Raw genomic sequence first — 19,617 nt, 5'->3', positions numbered from 1 at the left:
TGGGTAGCAGGCTAATAACCTAGTTTAGATTCCTGTTCCTACACACTTGGGCACAGCATTTTGGCATCTAATTGTAGGTTTTCTTGCAGGACATGAGAAATATGAAAATTAAATCTGTATTTAAGAAACTAACATTGTCGTCTTGCTCCCACCAGACCTTTTAGTGGAATTCACATGACCTGGGTTGTTTGTAAGCTCTGTTTGATACTGGATCTCTTCTGCGCTGCTCAGATTTGCTTTAATTGCAGAAATTGCTCAAGCACTGTGCTACTAAACTGCTATGGAATTGTTTCTTCCTCCAGCCAGGCTGCTTTCAAATACTGAGTTACTTTCAGTGTACTATATTGCATTATTGAAGCTCTGAGTGTGCTAGTATATGCTAGCTCTCTTTTGACTGGAATGCAAGAGTGAGTATGTCCTGGATTTTTATTTTTATTTTGAGAAGGAGGAGGCAGGATTTTTTTCAATTAGAGAACAATCTCTGCATGATTTAGAAACTAAATATGGGATGTTGCAACAAAATGACAGTTGTTTTTAATGGGAAAAAAAAAGCTATTAAAAACTGTTCTGAAACACACAAACTCAAATAACTGACTTCTATGGTATTTAGTTTTCTAATTTCTGCTTGTCATCAAATTTAAGCCAGAGCTGCTTTCTATTTTATTGTATTTAGATAATAAACAGTTATTTGGAAACAGTTTGAGGAATTTGCTCTTTGAGAAGCAATGAAGCGAAACTGTTTAAGCTTTCAAACCTTGATGAAGTTTTCAGGCTACTGGTGTTAGTGCATTGTGACTGTCATTTTTCTCTGTAGCAATTAGCATAGGTTCATGAACGTTTGAATAAATTGGTGAGTAATGATGTGTTGTTGTCTTCTAGTATAATTGTAGCCATCATCTTCCTCCTATTTCATCTTGTCTGTGCAAAGTAATACCTGTAATAAGTTTTTGTAACATCAGCGAAGTCTGTGACAGAAGCAAGGATAGAACTGAATAATTCATTCCCTTGACCACAAGGCCAGGTGTTTTATTTTTTCTGTACATCTAGGTCTCAGTCACTCCATGCTTTCTAGCATAGCAGTGAGTAGTGAAGCTTTACAGACAACAGTCACCTTTGATTCAGACCCTGATATCTATCCCATCCCCAGAAGGGTCTGAAGGAGGTTACACTGTGATTCATTTACATGTGGGGGAGAAGAGAGACCTCATAATGTCACATCCCACACGTCTGAAGCATTCAAGTGAGATGGGGAAGAAGGAGCAGAGACTTGATTCTGGGTTTTCCATCTCCTGTATAAATATTCCTGTTACCATGATATCTGACACGTTACAGACATGACTTCTTTTTTCAGTTTCTCTTAAAGGAAACTGCAAAAAACAATTTAGTTCCTCTCAGAAGATGAAATCTTGAAAAGTTTTGCATGAGGGGAAAATGGTTTCCTATGTGACTATAGTATTAGAGTATGTCTTAGCCCTTCTCCTATCCTGAGCTAAAATGAGGCTATTCCACAAGCAGACAGAAGCAGGGAAATGTCTTGCTCCTTATGTTAGCGGAGTTACGGATTTACTGTAGTTGTTTACCAGGTGCTGAAATCCTTCATTATAGAAGACACGTACGTAACCTTAGGCATGTCCCTCAAGGAAGAGAGTAGGAATTATGGACTGGTTGGAAATGCTATCTTGAGTACTGATGTTTATTTCAGACTGTAAGAGTTTTACTTCATGCTTTATGAAAGCAAGTTGTGCAGAGAGCCATTTCAGGGGAGGGCTATGCCTATTTTTAGTAAAATTCCAAAAAAGGGAAACAAAAAAGAAAGACGGAGGCTTCTGAACATATCTGCTCTCACGAATTCACCATCAGGGCAAAGAACGGCAGAAGCAAATGTCCCACAGCTATCAGCCTGTATGGGATCTTTCCCTTTTTTAGTTTATGTCCCCCCACCCAGACACAAGCTCTCTAAGAGGCAAACCTGCCTATAAAGTTATGTAAATACCAGCCTTGTAATGTTTACATTAAGTTGTTTCTAGAAGGCAGATTCATTTAAGGAGGGCATATTATGTCCTTTTTCTTCCAGGCTGGTTTTGAGCTTCAGCCCGTTTCAATGTAAATATCAAAAGAGAGACAAACTGTCTTTTTTTTAAAAAGCAGCAGAGGCAGACTGGAACTAACATTTCCAAGAGGCTCAAATATTTTAATGAAAACAAGCATTTGACCTCGTCAACTTTGGGTAATCTTACTAGATCTTTTTCACTAACTGTCTCCAGCAGCTTTTGAAACAAAAGTTGTGTTTCAAAAAGATGCATGAGATGAGCTGGTATTCTTAAGGAAGATCTAAGAACAGTGGAGTGTATGCTACTAGCCAAAGAAGTCAGCTTCACAGACCCAGAGACACATCCTTGTACTCATCCCCTTCCACGCTGCCCCTGCCTTTCATTTCTGCTCAGGGCTATTTGTGTCTGCAAAACAGGATATTCAGCCAGACCTTCCAGCAGCCCTTTGCAATCTGCGTGGTTTGACGAAGTCCAGTGACAGTCTGTACATCCTCGGCTAAGTGAATGTAATGTCCTAGTGGGTAAAAAAAAAATTAAACCAAAATTTCGTATTTACATATAAAAAGCAGTACCCTAGCTGAGTGAGGTGATGAGTTCATGTTCTTTGCTTTGCTGCTATGGAAATCTTCATTGAGGTGAGAGCCTTTTAAACTGTCTTAAGCATAGCCCGTAGTTATTCCAGGGCTAGGAGGGACACCATGCATTTATTCCACTTACAGGGTAAATGTAATACCTGGTGGTTCATTATACATCCTAGCCTGTATAGAAACATTGTTCTTTAACAGTGATGAATTGAATGTCACTGACTGTAGTTGTGAATGAACAAATTATGGTATTGGGGTCCCTTCCGTGATGAACTGAGAGTGGCTGACAGTAGGCAGAGAAAAGTGAGAGGGGTATCTGAGTATATAGATATCCATTCTGTGCATATATTGTGCAAAGGCAGAGAATGACATTGTCAGCCAGGAGGAAAAAAAAAATCTTGAGCTATTAAGAGTCAGAGTGAAACACGAACATTTCGAGAGTGTGATGACTCCACCAGTGTGGACACCAGTGACATCCACAAGTGTGGTGACTTGTTAACTAAGGTACTGCAACAAATATACAATGTAGGCCAAGAGGTGATAGCTGAGTGAAAATCATGCTGTATTAAGGAATTTGCTTTTCCTCCTGTCTGCAGTGACATTTCTGAAAAATAGCAATAGTATCTGCAACGCAAGATGGCACTTGACAAATGGCGCTTTTTCCTCATCATTGGTGCTCTTTGTTCGTATCAGGCTTAATGGAGCGTGGAAGTAATCAAATGTCATGTCATTGCTTTAGCTTGTATTAAAAGCCATTATAGTTCTGAGGAGATACCCAACAGCTATTGCATTCTCAGTTTAGAGAAGAGCAGAGAATCTGGTGTCAAATACAGCGTGCATACACGCAAAAATGTTTACGTTTTCAAATCATATAATTGAGTTAGTTTGCATGGGATTATGCATCTAATGAGTAACTAATGGATTATTTCCATTAACAGGGATTTTTAACAGGAGATGATAGGCCAGACTCTACAGCCCTTCTAGCTGGCACCTGATAATACAAGTAGTTTCATCCACGTAACTGTGACTACAGCCTGAAATAAGAGTTTCAGCTCAGAGTGTGACCATACAATGACAAAGAGGAAAGCTGCTTTGAAAACACCACTTGTTGCTTTTGCTCATACAGCTTGGGCAGGAAAGAGAATCTGGAAATATATTTGCTGTCACTTACTACAGCAGCCAGGGTACATGTCAGTCTGTTGGTGGCCCAAAAAGTAATGGGGCCCTTTAATAAGCAGTGGTGCTCTTTGAAGGCCTCCGTTTAAACAGAGTTAAGCCCACATGGAAGATGTCGCAGGACAGATACCTAGCGCATGCCCTGGTGGTCGTTATAGCAGGATAAACACCTCACAAGTACTAATCTAAACCTTTAACTAGTGCTGTTGCGCTGACAGTCATTGAAGAAAGGCTTCCTTGGGAGATATCCAACTATTCTTTTTCGACTCAGCCATAAGTACTGCAAGAATATCCTACCTCTCCATTATTGTGTTTCTGGTTCCTACAAAATCAATACAGACTGAGTACATAAAAGCTAAGTATACTTTCAGAGAAAATTACTATGAAATGGAAGTTTATAAAAAAGAAGGTGGCAAAAACTTCTTCTGTATTCAGTGCACAGTGAAATATTCTCCAGAATGAACTGAACAAACACTGGTGTTGACAGCTAAACCATTATCTATTTATTGAAGCATTTGGTCTTTTAACAACCTATAGCACATCAGTTACTATCTCCAATGACTCTAAAACTTAAAATCAACCTTCACATCTGTCTCTTGCTTGAGCTATAACATTAGACTCCCATGGCGGGTTCACAACTCATGGCTCCTTATTAACGGGGCATTAGGTGATGTGTTCCCTGGGTATCATGCACAGCTTGTAGTTTGCTGTAGCAAAGGGGTTAAAATAAAAGACTCTTTTTATTGGTTTGGTGGATTTGGGGGGATTTTTTTACTGCTCAGTGTCTTGCTACTTTGAAATAACTTAAGTAGAAAATGAACCAAAAAATTCAAACCTTTTGAGACTGTTATGGCTATCACTAGGCACCTACGTATATTCTGCCAGATATTGAAAAGCACTTAGCAGATACTGCTTCCATTGGAGGCAATAACATCTTAAAAGCCAGAGTACTGCAATCAAGCTGCCTACTTGAGCATAAGAAAATAAGAAATGTCCTTTCACAGCAGAGGCCATCATCTGACAAGGATGCTTAGGAGAGCAGATAAAAAGAGAGTGGTCTAAAAGGAAGGAGCCCCTCCACTTCTGGAATTCAGTGGTTTGAAGGCATCCAGACTGTTACATTTAACAGCCACCACTAGACCTAACTCCTATGAATTTGTCCTTTTGAACCTGTTTATGTTTCTGTCTTGCAAAACATTGCTTGTCTATGAATGTAGATATGCATGCTATATTTAAAAATACTTCTTTGTTTCTTTTATGCCTGCTGCCTGGTAATTTAATTGGGTGGCCCCTAGTTCTTGTTTTGTGAAAAATAGTTAATAGCCATTTTCTACCTACCTGTCTTCTCTACTGCCTTTCGACTTACCATTCACAATTTGTAGAACATTGTCTTCCCAAAATTTATGCGCCCAGATTTCAAATGCTGGGCCATATTTTTTGATGCCATGACCCTTTATTTTGTGAATATAGCAAAAAGTTGTCCCTGCCTAGGGAAGAGGATGAGGCAGAGGGGTGATACTAGTATTTACTGCCTGTATATCGCTGTTTCTTTGCTAGCTCACAAGTGGTATAAGAAGCAGTATGTGGTGTTAACTACCCTAGTTTTAACTGAGCTCATTCAGCATTGATTATGCTGGAAATCTGAGCAGAAATTCAGTATTAGATGGATCTTGGCCCAATGTTTTTACCCCAGTTAAACTGCTATAAGGAATGGAGTATGACAGATTATGGGAGATGTGTAGCAGATTTCTTTGATTCTTTTAAAAGTTCCAGCTTCAACTGTGAATATTCTGAGGATCATTCAGGATAATAAAAGTGTTTTTAAAAAGTATTTTTAATTCTTGAGTTTAATATGCTGAAAGAACATGTTATATTTTCAAGTGCCAACAAAGCATCGCTATGGATGTAAGGTTTGCAGTTAATCTGGTACCTTCCAAAGCTCACCTTTGAATTAACCTTTTTTTTTTTTTTTAACTAGGTGAAGCAACAGTGAAGAAGAAACCAGCTCCAAAGACTCCTCCAAAAGCAGGTAATTTGTTGCATGTGTCATCCTGTAGGAATAAATAATAAACCAATACAGTTTTAAAGAACAGACACCACATTTCTAAGTACAGCTGTTTGCCTACTAAATTGGTTTGCATATGTGATTAAACAGTGGGTAAGCAAAGTCCCTTTTTCAAACTTGTTCATAAGGTTACACTGCACTAAGACTTAAATTATGAGTATGCAAAAAAGTTACTATCAAATAAACCATAGCAAGTTCCTACCAAATATCAGCAGTAGTGTTGTAACTCATGCCCTTTTCTATATCCACAACACACCTTAGCCTTCTGTGAAAGAGATTTTTCTGTGTATCACAGAATGCCACCTCTGCATGAGCAGCTACCAGAGAAGTTGATAGATTCTGCTTTTCCTCATAACTGGCATTATGGTAATCCGTTCATGTGTTTGCACTCTCCTAGGCAAAGCTATCTATATTTAAAGTTACCCAGAATGTTCCTCTATAGGAACCTGCTTTCAGTGTCTTAAAACTTTGTCAGACTTTTAAACTGTTCAAGCTGTTTTGTATGCCAGATATGTGCCTCAGCCTAGTTTCCTTCAGATATTTTCAAAAGAAAAACACTTTTCAAAGAACAAGTCTAGGGGGAAAAAAAACCCCACTTTGTTTTAATTACATCGAAAAGAAAAAGAAAGCACTTTTTTTCATGCCCAGTAGCCCTGTGCTTTGGAGGGGAATGTTACATTTGGCAGTGAGGTCATTCTAATGTTAGGGAATGCCTTTTACCATTTCTGTCAGTATGTCCTCAAATCTGCCCCCTTCCCCCCCGACACCCCCCTTGTCCCCTGAATATTTTTTATTGTGCTGCTCTTGTAAAGCAACAGAACAGGTTTCACCCTGGAGTTGTCCAGGCTGTGATATTTCTGGCATCTGTCGCTAGCAGCTACCAGGGGTCTGGCACACTCAGCATCACAACCGAGAGTCAGGAAGTAGTAGCACTGTTAGCAAAAGAGGTGTTCTGCCATCTATGGATACTCAGGCAGTGAAAGGGAAGAGGAGGAGAAATACCTGATTCAGAAATGGAGGAGTATGAATGGGACTGCAAGATTTAAAAGAAGCGCTGTAATACATAAACAAAAGGATCTGTCATTGCTCACAGGAAAATTGAGTGTGATGGAGAAAGACGTCGATTTCCTTCCTTGTCTTTCTAATAGATGTCCCACATGATGTTTACCTGGCTACTGAAGCCAGAATCTTCATAGGCAGGTGTTGAGTCTTAAATTTTCTGAATGCTGTTGATGACATCAGGGAGCAGGTTTGCAGACCCCCTCAGCACGCGCAAATTGATATGAAGGTAGCTTGAGCCATTCCTCAAAAATACAAAGTGCAAAAGAAAGAAGAAGTTTTTCTGAAAAACCCAACACAAAATTTCATAAGCTGTATATTTGGAATTGATGGTAGGTCTTAACACTTTTGGCCTTTGGATTTCTGTACCTTGTTCTTGCATGAGCAAACTTCCAACGGGTAGATTGTTATTGCTTCACTACAGTAGAATTAACAATGTCCACAGAATTGTTTCATTGCAAGCAACAGGTAACTGCTAATCTGGATTTCAAATGCTGCTCTGAAACTCTTGAGCTGAGAGATGCATGTGTTTTGAATTTTAAGAAAAATAGAAAGTATAGTCACCTAAAGAGAGATTTTTATTTTTTTTTCATCAGCTGCTCCTCCTCAGATTACTCAGTTCCCAGAAGACAGAAAAGTCCGTGCAGGTGAATCAGTGGAATTGTTTGCCAAGGTGGTAGGAACGGCACCCATAACTTGCACCTGGATGAAATTCCGTAAGCAGGTACATTGTTTTCTGGTTTGTTTTAACAATCATTGAAAAAGCAGAGCTGGAAAGGAACACCAATGCCCCATCTTGTCCATCTCCCTTCCCCAGGAACTGGCAAAGTCCATGTCATTCCTGCCAGATGTTTTCCTCACCTCTGCTGAAAACATTCCAATGATGAAGATTTCACAACCTCCATTAGCAACCTATTGCAGTGCTTAAATATCCATAGCATTAGAAATTTTTTCCTAATGCCAAACTCAAATCTTTCTTTCTACAGTTTAAACCTGTTGCTGCCTGTCCCTTCCTATAACAAATGACTGTGCCTTTGAGAAAAGCCTTAGACCATGTAATTAAAGGATAGGTGATGTGAAAGATACAGGCACCTGAAAAGTATATGTCACAGGAAACATTTCTCTCCTTCAAACATAACCTCTTCTTCATTGATGCTTGGTCTAAAGTTATGTCAGAAGGGCAAAATGCCATATAAGAAGCTTGAGTGAAATGTCTTACGTCACACATGTCACCATGCAAGGCACAACAGCAATTATGCTGCCGCGAGTGCCCTCACCCCCTAGGTTTAAAGTTCCTTCCACTTGAATTAATTTCCTTGAACTACATTACATTTGTCCATAAGGGCAATTTCTAAAGAAAGTTGCTTTAGCGAATAATAAAACCACTTTAAATCAAATAGTCCAATATGCAAGTACAAACTGGAAGATGAAGTGCCATGCTAGGACAGAGCAAATGTAAATATGTACTGTAGCTGCTATTCTGTTTATTTCATTCTGAACTCGTTATGCACTCTATAGAACATAAATAAAAACATCTCCTCCTACAAGGAAGTTTAGACTCTAAATCCAGATGTGTCAGCATTTAATTGAAAGAATTCAAAACAGTTTGCTAGTGCAAAGGGTATTCCAGAGTCCATCTTTGCTAAACCCAAATAACTTCTTACTTCAGTGGAAAGGATGTTTTCCGCCTGAATTCTTTAGTTTCAAGACTGGAGTTAAAAAGTGGCCTACTCATTTCCACACAAATATGTCTCAGAAGCTCCAGTGACATTCAGTGTCCTGTTTTGCTGAGCTCTGTCTTAACATGCGGGTAAAATGTACCCCTCAAAAGTGAGTTTCTGGTTTGTGCAGAATTCTGAGTTCGTTGCTGAATACAACAATCCTATTTACATAGATTTCAAGGCCATTTTTATATACAAAACCTATGTGATAACAGAGACCAGCAGCTCATAATACCCATATCAGATCCATAATCTGTGATTCTACAGCTTTTTTCCTTTCTAAAATGTTATTTTTACCATCTTTATACTTTCTTCTTTAGTTATTCACTATGAGACCATCTAAAGGTTTGCAAAATCATACATTTAAATGACATATACATTTTTCAATGGTTCATTATAGCTGGTGAATGAGATATATAGAAAAGAAGAAAACTTCAGGAAGGTTAATAAACACTGTAAGAGGACAAGTGAGGGCAGCAGTCTTTCCTTTATTAAATTCAATTAAATGGGGAGCCAGTTACTATGTACTGCGCTGTACTATTATTTTGCTTTCTTTTTCACTTATACTTCACCACATATTCTTTTATTCTTGGATTTCTTCCTCTTCTACAAACGTGGTTGATTTCAACTCTGTTCCATTCCCAGTCCTAAAAGTGAAAATCACCCAAGTGTTCTTACAATTTTCCTGGGGGTTATTTGTAGTAGTTATTTGAGCAGACCCAGTAAGTGTTGAGTTGTGATTTCAGCCCTGCCACTGTATGCTGCAGCATGCAGGAGGGACTTGTCCTCTCCATGTTCCTTCCTCACATTCCCTCAGGTTCAAGAGAGCCACAGTGGCCTCTTACAGGTATATTCTGGACAAATATCTTTTGCTTGAAGAAAAGGAATGTCACAAAGTTGTGACCCATACTGTTGTACATGATGGCAGTCTAGTGGAGGGATGCTGGAACTGTGCTCAGCTAAAAAGGGGAAAGCCTTTGAAAGACTCTTCGTTAGTTGAGGAACAAAGTCCATCATTTAACATCGTCAGTTGTTGGAGCTTCTTAACTACGACCAGTGACTTTCTTTTGGGAACACAGGGATCCAGCTTCCTGTTCCCCACAACCATTGCAAGCCCCTGAGCCCTTTCAGGGCTTTCTCTGCATACTTTCAGGGCTTTCTCTGCATAACACAGATCTAGTTCTATTAGACTGATTTTTTTATTACTATTACCCTTTGACTAATTCTAATAAAGCAAAACATGTAAGCCTGTGTAGAATCTCAGAAGAACAAAGTACGGGGGCAGGGAGGAACAACTTTCAGTATAATTTGAACTGTAATCCTACATAATCCCATTTGCTAACTTTCTATTTGAGTTACTGTAGGAGCATCTTTCTCAGGTTACTTTTGGGCATACAGCAATGCATGTGTTCTATCTCACTTGAGGAGAAAGCAGGGAAAGTCCTGCTCTTAGCCTTGCCATTTCTTATTCTCTGAATATATGAGACAAGATAAGGCAAACTAAATAGCCTTCATTTTTAATGAAATTCTGAGAATGAGTTGGAAGAGTCACTTATCTAAGAAGGAAGTGGTGGGAGGAAGGAGGGCATTGACATTATGTTGTCTGTTTCATAAGAACACAGCGTACAGCTTCTATAATTGCAGTGTAGCATTACGAGGTTTTTAAATAATCTGTCATGTCTCAAGCTAATACTGATTAAAATCTAAGTCTCCTTGGCCATTTATGCTATGATAGATTTGTTTCAATTAAAAACTAGTTCATAATATGCCTATGGTATTCAGCTGAGATTTTGATTTTTGCCTCTCCAGAAAATAAAAATGCTATAGGAAAGCTAAATCTGCTCTTGCTATGTCTCTCTGCACAGCTGTAGCATTACATCTCCATTTCAGGCAACATCATCTTCAATTGTTCAAACCCAAGAAACTGTTACCCTGATTTATGTGGAAGTACAGAATAAGGCTGGTTAAGACAAGAGGGTAAAAGTCACAGCTATGGATCATTTGCACATTGGGCCTCTAAAGAGCAATGGCAAATGTATTAGGGTATTTAGAGCTAAACCCTTGTTCCACTGAGGTCTCTGTGAGATATGTGAGACCAAACTTTGTTCTTTTGCCAATTACACAGTTTGCACTTTCAGCCTGTCAAAGAGGAGCTGGAAAGTGAAACTCCTGTTCTTTAGTGGTGTCCCAGAATCAGCAACGCTCCCTGTTGCCTTTGCAGGACTGGAGCCGTTATAACGTTCCACTGCATTTCTAGATGTTTCGTGTTGATTACACTCTTTACCAGCTGCACATACTCACTGCTGTAACAGAGTTATCTGCAGATAACACTCAGTATGATAACCTTGTATTATAATTTGAGCTCTTTCAGATATGAAGAAATTTATCCCATAAAATCTTTATTTTCTTTGTCTTTTGAATTTGGCAGATTGAAGAAAATGAATATATTAAAATTGAGAATGCTGAAAACAGCAGCAAGCTAACAATATCATCAACAAAGCAGGAACACTGTGGATGTTACACCCTAGTTGTAGAGAACAAACTTGGCAGCAGACAAGCACAAGTCAACCTTACAGTTGTTGGTAAGTCCATAATAATGTTTTAGATATGTACTCATTCTTCAGACATCACTCTACATTTGCTTTATATATGATGATATGCAAAAAATTAAATAAAAGATTCAGATAAGTTAAGAAGACTGAAATGAAAAACTAGTACTTTAAAAAATATCTGGACAGTGACTTTGTAATAGGGACTATAAGCAAGTTCAGTAGGGCTATACTGTGTTTTATTTTGAAAAATTACTAATTACCAATGGAGGTACAAAATAGCTCAGACTTTAAAAAAAACACAAGAAAAAAACAGCTCACGGCTCCATTTTTTGGTTAGATACCACTTCTCTTTCCCATTTAATGTTTGCGCCATCCAGATGTTTGCTAGACTGCAAATTTTGAAACTGTTAGTTCAGGAAGGATTGAGGTGGTTTCTATTAGACTGTAAATTTGAAAACATCCTGTTGCTTGGGGGAGGGAGATTTTATCCTTTTAATTGAAATTCCTACCATTATCTACTGTTTTATAGTGACAGAAAGCAGTGAATAAAGGCACTCTGTTTTGAATATGGAGTCCTTCGTATATGGGCTTTTACACACATGTATTTTAAAGCTTCAAACAGCCTTGTAAGATGATACATTCAGGCCGTCAAGTTTGTTATAGCAGGCCGTGGACAGCTGCAGATAGTTGTAGACTGGTAGATGGTTGCAATATGTTTGCAGGTAAAACTGCAGCCAATATCTAGACCAGCTAGCCTGAGTATCAGACAAAATCTAGAGCTGTGACATCTAGCTCTGAAAGGACTAATGAACCCACCTTGGTGTGGATACACAGCAAATGGTTTCCAGGGAAATCTAGGGAAGTTCTACAAGCACAGAGGGTGACTTCGTTAAAACATCAGTCTGCGGGATGGGTTTGTTTCTAGGCTCTCTTATCTATGGCCTGCAGAGGGGTTTTGACACAAGGCGGGGGAGGGCAGAGCTTGCCCGGGCATTTGGACGAATTCTAGTTCAACCAGCAAGGCTGCATCCTAATCACACACTCATAACTGCATTGGCTCTGCTGTCCTAACAGATATGTGGGCTAGTGAGCAAGTAAAGAAATGCGGGTATAAGGCCAAAGATGAAAATCTGACTCCAATGAAATCAATGGCAAAATACCCTTAACCCAAGTTGGACTGGAAATTCATTCCAGCAATCCAGTGAATAACATAGAAAGTTTAATGAGTGGAATCACACTTTCAAGTACAATATCCACTGCTAAAGAGTGAATGTTCCTTATTTGCATACTGCTGTACATATGGTCACTTGTGGCCTCCTGATTATTTAAATGAATTTCTTTCATCTAATCTGTGGCTTGTGTTGCAGTTAAAAGATAACTGAATGAATGAGTATAAATATCAAGTAGATTCCAGCAACGTGCCAGAGAATTCATGGACAGAAGAAAATACAATAAGTATTTTTCACATGATGCATAGGTAAATTGTACTACTCCGTCCAACAGTGGGTTGTACAGGTCAGAAGTATAGCTAGGTTAAAAATGAACACCATGAAAAATTGGTCCTCTAATAATCATCATATACGTTGTTCTGGGTACAGCGTGTGGCTCCAAAGCCCCAACACAGCTGATTAGCAGCTAGAAGTATGGCAGGAGATTAATTGCTCTTTACATTTCCCTTTTTTTCACTCTTTCCTAGGCAACTGCTGCAGGCTGCTAACTGTAGCAGGTTATTGGGCAAGATGGATTTTTTTTAGCTGAACTAGGCCGACAATTCCTATTATCTTGTCACTGTATGAGCCTTGACTCATTATTATATAAGTCACTGCTTTATATCCTTTGGAGTTAATTGGTTTGAAAGTCTTTGAATTCTATAACCTTATAAAGCTACATCTCAGCCTCCTGCTTTGCTCTTCCATAAGAAATGTGCCAGAGAACAGTGGGATTCCCAGAGATGCTTTTGGGAGAGTTGGGTGAAGAATCCTTACAATGTGCTGGAGTTTGCCATGTGTTTTGGCTGATGACAAGCTATCTGTTTCCAACTGAAAAGAATAAATTCCCTCTTGTAAAATTGCCAGGTTCTTCAATGAGACATCTCGCTGATGTCAGCACTGCCAAAGGCATGACAAAGCCTCAAGATTCCTAGTTTGCTACACACACATTTTAAGGCCAGATTCTTCCATCTGGGTACTCAAAAATGTGGGAAAAGGGAGCAAAAATGTCTTCCTTCTAGGGAGTAGGTTAGAATCTCACTACTGAGATAAAATCCTTCACCCTGTTTGCACCTTTAAAGGTGTTAAATGTTCATGAAAGTTGGAAGGTACTTTTCTCCAAAGCCTGCTCTAGTCAAAATAGGGAAGCTATGCTTCTCTGAATACACAAAATGTGAGACTTGTTAGTCTACCAAAGCTCATCCTTAGTCCTAAATTCTCACCTGTCCATTCTCTCTGCTCCATCCAAAGTACGGGGAAGAAACTTGCCCTCCCTGCCCTGACCCCACATTCATAACAAGCATTTGTGGACACAGCCCTGGTGCTAGAGATCAGCTCTGTTTGCCTCAGCTATTTATAACAAGGCTCTAAACTCTGTGTGAGCTGCCTCCCTATAAGTTTACTGATAAAAGGCACATCTATATGTATGCTGTGTGCTCAAAACACTGCTGACTGACCACAATCCACAACTGAGTCTTGAATATATCGAGGGAAACTACAAATACAGAACATCTGCTTTCTGGAGGAGTGTGTCTGAGCTGACCTAGAGCTATGTTTCTCAAAGGGCTAGCTAACAGGCTTGTCTGTTCTGAATTTTAGCAAATCAAAGACATTTGTTAAAATATAAAATGAAATAAACATGGAAATAAAGAAGTATTTCTTTTATTATTACTTCTCACAACCATGTGGATTGCAAAGTCTTCATGCTGATGGGCAAGCTTCTCATGTGAAAGACTCCAATAAGCATTTCCCAAATTAAATTTGGACTGTAACACATGCCAGGGAGCAGGTTGCCCAGAAAAGTTGTGCAGTCTCCATCCGTGGAGGTATTCAAGTTCAGATTGGATAAGCACCTGAACAATCTGGTCTGACCTTATAGCTGATCCTGCTTTGAGCAGAAGGTCTAAAGACCTTCCTGAGGATATTTAAGAACATCCTGGATCTTGGGTTCATACTTTCGGTTGTCAAAGACCTTTCTTCACAAAAAATAACATTATTGACTTATCTCCAACCAGAGGACAAAGGACTGAGCTTATCTGCCAGGATTCAAATCAGAAATGATCCTGCTATGATTTAAACCCTGAGTCCTAGACTGTAAACTATAGCTGGGTATGATTTTTAGAAATGATTTTTAATATTGACTTTTAGGGAAAAAAAGCTACCCTGCATTCCTTTGAATTTGGCTCCTGAAGTCTTAAATTTAACTGCTCATGCTGTCAGACTCAGACTTCAACTGTAAGCTTAACTGAACTGGGCAGGGGTTCTGACGCTTAAAGGGTTTGAATAGACGCAGAGAGTTTGAATTCGATGCAGTCTGGGCCATGGTAAAAGATGCTCTTGAAAGAAACCCAACTTTATTCTAAGGATTTTTTTTTCCTTTGTGATTTTAATGAATATCAATGAACAAAATGTCCATTACACTCAGCCTCCAGTGTGAGCTGTTTGCAGTCCACACACCAGATGCACTGATACGTACTCAAGTTAGAGCTGACTTGTTAATTGACAGGCAGTGCAGTGTGGTGATGAGTATACAGCACCGAGCCACGAGGACCAAGTCTTGAGTTTCACATTGATTCATTGTGTAACTTTGTATAAGCACTAATAATTCTGGGAGACCTGCAGTAGAAGTGAGACATCCAAGTTAAGCAATGTCTTCTTTTAAAGGGTTGACTGGTCCCAAAATGTCCATGTTGAGCTCTTCTCTATTGTTATGATTAGCTCTCTTAAATAAGCAACTTCATTAGCTGAGTGATCTCTCTAGGGAGATTTTGCAACATGTTTCTGCTCCAAAACCAAAATGGCCTGATGTGAGACTGAGCTAATGACTTACAGCAGACACTGTGTCAGATTAAGGTGGACTTCTGTTGCCAAAGCTATATTAAATGAGCCAGTGATGAGCTCAGTCTAAGATAGGACTGATTTAGGCAAGGTAGAACCCTCGCTCTACAGTGATAACAAGGAATAGTCATTCCTTTCATGCCATTTATTGGATGTATATAGGTAAATTTATCAAATTTATGGTTCTGAACATTTTAGCTATGTGACAGGAATACCCCAACCTGTAACCACTTTTGAAAAAGGAACTTGGTTTTCATACTGGCTAAAGCTGGTTACTATGACAAAGAGTCAAAAGAATAACAGAGTATTGAACAAGGAGAATTTGGCACTAGAGAAGTAGTCTGTTCCGCAGCTATTCCACAAGCTTCCTTCATGATTTTGGGCAAATTGCTTTAGGTTTCCATGCCTAGTATACAGGGGTTTTCTGATGATCAGTGTTTGGTGAATACTTTGGATATTAGTATATCTTTTACTTTTTTTAATACAGAAGTACACATGTACTACCTACCTGGGGGCTAATTTTGATCAACCTTGTTTGTCTTTTATAAATCCTTTAGATTTGTATTGTTCCTGGTGTGGTATTGTATTTAAAAAAAAAAAAAAAAAACACATGGTGATTAGTGAGCTATATGGTAGATACATGCAGAAGAGTAAGAGCAATATCATTATAACCTGAGAGGCCTAAAGATAATTGTTATGGTGTTTTTATTACTCTAAGCATTTGTGCACATACTGTGTACTGCGTCCTCATGCACTGTTGGAAAGTGATAAACCAAGTACTTAAGGACACTTAAATATAAGCATGTTGCACACAGGCATGCAAGTAGTATAACATGAATTCACTAAGTAATAGCTGCTTCTCTGCATGAGGTTATGATTCCACACTTGAGTTGGGATGGAGAAGTTACTTTGTGTGAGGAAACTGTTACTTCTATGCTTTTAGCAGAATCTGCATGAGCAGAGTCTTTCCAAGCAAAAATGAGAAAATACAAGCTTAGCTTGAGAACAAGATCTGATCATCACTAACTCCAATAGTCAGTCATTAAATATAATGCTAGGATTATTAATTGCCTATATGAAGGGCTTGGTCCTGGTTCAACAAGTGACATATCTGCATGCTATATTAGCATTAGTTCTTTGCCCTGAAACTCTGTTATAAAGAAATGTGGTAGCATAACCAACAGTTCACAGTGGCACTATTGGCATTTTTTGTGAGTGCCTGAGAAATCTGGCTCAGTGCTAGCCGCTCAGACTGAGTGGATCCAGCGGTGGTCAGAAACTGTGCGTTCTCTCTCTGGAAAAGCAAGCGCAGATATCTGTGAAGTAGATAGTGAAGCGGAACAACCATAGACACTTCTACAGAGAATACTGCAGCTCAGAAGTGCTAACATGACTGCTTCTGAAACTTCATCTTCTTTTGAGAAGCATCAGATTATATCTTGCAGTATCCATGTGATTCCCTGTTTACAGTTAGGGTCGAGAATGCAGTGAATTGCCTAAGAATATGTGGGTGGACTTGGTGTCTAACCTTTAGCCTTTTAAATTCCTCTGGATTGCTGGAGGATTTTTGTCACCAGTTTTATGGTTGAAGGGCAACTAGACTGGTGGTTAAGGAAGAGATGTCTTATGTTGCTGCTGTTGCTGCTGCTGTTGTAGTTCAACAGTGTTGCAACCTCCACTGTCAGCCTCCCCACTAATGCTTAGTGGCAAAACTCTGCAGCTGTATCAAAACTAAATTTTCGCAGCAAGATAACAATGTATAGAGGAAAAACAGCTTATGTTACCCCATGCATCAGTGCTGGTACACTGATCCAGATTTATTCCTTGAAGGGCGATCTAGTTTCAGTGTCATTTCTGTTAGGAGAAAGTCCAGTAGAACCCCCTGCTTAGTTATTTTTCCTGATACTTACCTTCACCTTTCTTCTGATGAAGAAAAGGAAATATCATGACAGTATTTCTCACAACAAAATTCCTGTATTTTACCTGCCGTTAAATGCTAGGAATGTCTTAGTTACTAAGAAATTATTCATCACAACTCCTGCACGCGAACATGGGGTTCCTAGGACCCAGACTCACCCCAGTGGAGACTTGGAATCTGCTGATAGTCTTACTGGGGAAAGTCCTAAAATTTATTCTGCCTTTCAGTGGACAGGTATCGGAGCTCTAATTCAATCAGTTATCAAACCAGATGCCTAACGTGTAGCACATAAGTAATCCGAATAGCTTGTTGACTCAGGCACGGGAGCAGATGGTTTAGAAAAAGGGCTCCTGAGAATGCATTATATATTTGTTTGTTCCATTAGGCCTGTGGCAGGAGATGTTCTTGTGCTGAGGGCATTTGCGTGGGAGTGGTGAGCTCTGGTTTCATTCCCAGCTCCATTCTCCTGCGTGTCCTTGGACAAGGTCACTTTACCCTTTTATGCCTCGGTTACCCCAACTGGCAAAGCAGGAACAACAGCACGAAGCAGTGCTCTGGGCCTCCAGTATTTGTGAGCTACTTTATCCGCAGGTCTCAAAAGGACAGTTTTTAAATAACTTAGTTTTATGTCAGAGATGTTGGGAGGGGCAATATGGTGACGGATCATACTTCGAGGAGGCCAGCAGGAGCCTGCAGTGTGTATTACAGGGGAGGTGTGAATTTCAAACTCTGGGCCCCTGAGCCAACTAACCTTGTCCATGTGGTCCTCGGCTCTGCTGGGGAGGCTGTTTCATTAGGAGAAAATTTCTGTTCATTTCAACTTCTCTTGTGTTGTTTTGCGGGAGAACACAGGCATTCTTTTCTAGTTTAATTTTATCCTAAACCTATGGTACACTAACATCCAGAAGGGTGTTAATGGTTGTTACAGGGTGTTAACGGGTAATAATATCTCTACTTATAGCACTCCTCTCCCTTGGAAAAAAAGCTGCAGGGCATAGTTTTCTGAGCAAAGCAGAGAGGTCTGCCATGACCCCAAGCCCTGTCAGCAATAATGCCGAGTTCAGTTATGACCTTTTATGGTTTCGCTTTTCTCCTGCTGATAAATTTCAAACGAAGGCTTTGCCAGTGCTGTCGGCATGGACAGTGTTCAACTGGCTTTTGCAGCATATTAAATACCTTCTCTGGCTAAACAGCTTGTGGAATGGAATTAAATTGTTTCTTTCTGTCTGTTCTTTATCTGGCAGACAAATATCACAATAGCTAATAATAGTATTATACAGTAATATGATAACTGGATTTAGAAAGAAACCAAACCAATTTTGAGAACAGATAAAGAAAACTACTTCAGAGACATCACTTCAGTGCTGTCTCTGTTCATAAAAGAAAAATAACTTTTTTCAGAGGCTGTGGTTATACTGTTCTCAGTTTTCAGAGGCTTTCTACTGGAACAGCATTGCCACTTAAGAGCCCGCCAGAGCCCTGCAAGCTCTTAATGTGCAGCAAGCCCTATCGCCTTGCTTTGGCTCAGCCTGACCCTCACATCAAGTAGCAGAACAATTTCTATTTCCCTGCGCGCAGAGTTAGATAAGGAGATTGCTGCCTTTTTTGGTCTCTTGGAATGGTGCTTGTGTTCTGCGGACTCTGTAAACTGAGCCATGGAGAAGGCAGTGAGATCTGGATAGCACAGTTTCATGTTATGTGGGTGTCCTGTATAAGCGTGGGTTCACCACCTATGCAGAAAGAAAGAGAGACCCTTTCCTTATCAGGAGGAATTTTGGGTGACACACCACTGAAAAAAAGGCAAGGACCTCAAGTCAAATTTGTCTCATAAATAGCAATGATTTAAAGGCGGAGCATGCTTATGCTTTATGCTTCTCAGAGTGTACAAATACAAATTAACTAAAGGTTACTCCAGGCTGTATATCAAAACCTGTTTACCAAAATATTTCTGAGAATTTGTCTGAGGAAAGAGTGCAGCTGAATTCAATTTGGGAGTAAATAAGAAGTGCGTGTTTCAATCCTGGTATGGTCTTAAATGTGGCTTATACATTTCATGTGAGGCCAGCTCGTGACCTTACCATCTGCCCTAAGGAATGTATGCCACAAGGAATAAACTGGAATCTGACCTCCTTGCTGTGGGGTAGTGGTAATTTATGTCTCCCTTTGTTGGGAAGTAGTTTTTTTTTAATCTGTGCCTAGTTTGCTGGAGCACAAAGGGAGGAAAGCAGTAGAGCCCTCCTTCACATCACTTCCACTCCCCTCTTACTCCCCTATGCATGGCGTATATAGCACATACAAGTTGCAACTGCTGTTTCCTCTGTGCCACTAGTGTCAGTGACTTCATGCAGTCTCTGTGCTGCTGTGCAGAACAGTCCCTGAGGCAGGCTTGAGGCCAAATCAGCTGCTTGTCCATCTCCTTTGCCTGCCACTAGGCTTTGGGAGCCA

The 19,617-nt window shown here is 39.7% G+C and overlaps 1 protein-coding gene across 7 annotated transcripts in view; it reads left to right on the top strand.

Moving 5' to 3' along the window:
- Nucleotides 1-19,617, top strand: part of MYLK (myosin light chain kinase) — a 223,844-nt gene that overhangs the window by 168,800 nt on the left and 35,427 nt on the right. For all 7 annotated transcript variants that reach the window (XM_050899516.1, XM_050899517.1, XM_050899520.1 and 4 more), the window contains 3 exons: nt 5,790-5,840; nt 7,532-7,659; nt 11,085-11,238. In XM_050899516.1, coding sequence (XP_050755473.1) covers nt 5,790-5,840; nt 7,532-7,659; nt 11,085-11,238 — 333 coding nt within the window. The remainder of the gene's footprint in view (nt 1-5,789; nt 5,841-7,531; nt 7,660-11,084; nt 11,239-19,617) is intronic.

The sequence above is a fragment of the Gymnogyps californianus genome, chromosome 7 (assembly GCF_018139145.2).
Source record: "Gymnogyps californianus isolate 813 chromosome 7, ASM1813914v2, whole genome shotgun sequence".
Lineage (NCBI taxonomy): Eukaryota > Metazoa > Chordata > Aves > Accipitriformes > Cathartidae > Gymnogyps > Gymnogyps californianus.
The sequence above is the reverse complement of the archived record's forward strand: the minus strand, read 5'-3'. Positions and strand labels throughout refer to the sequence as shown.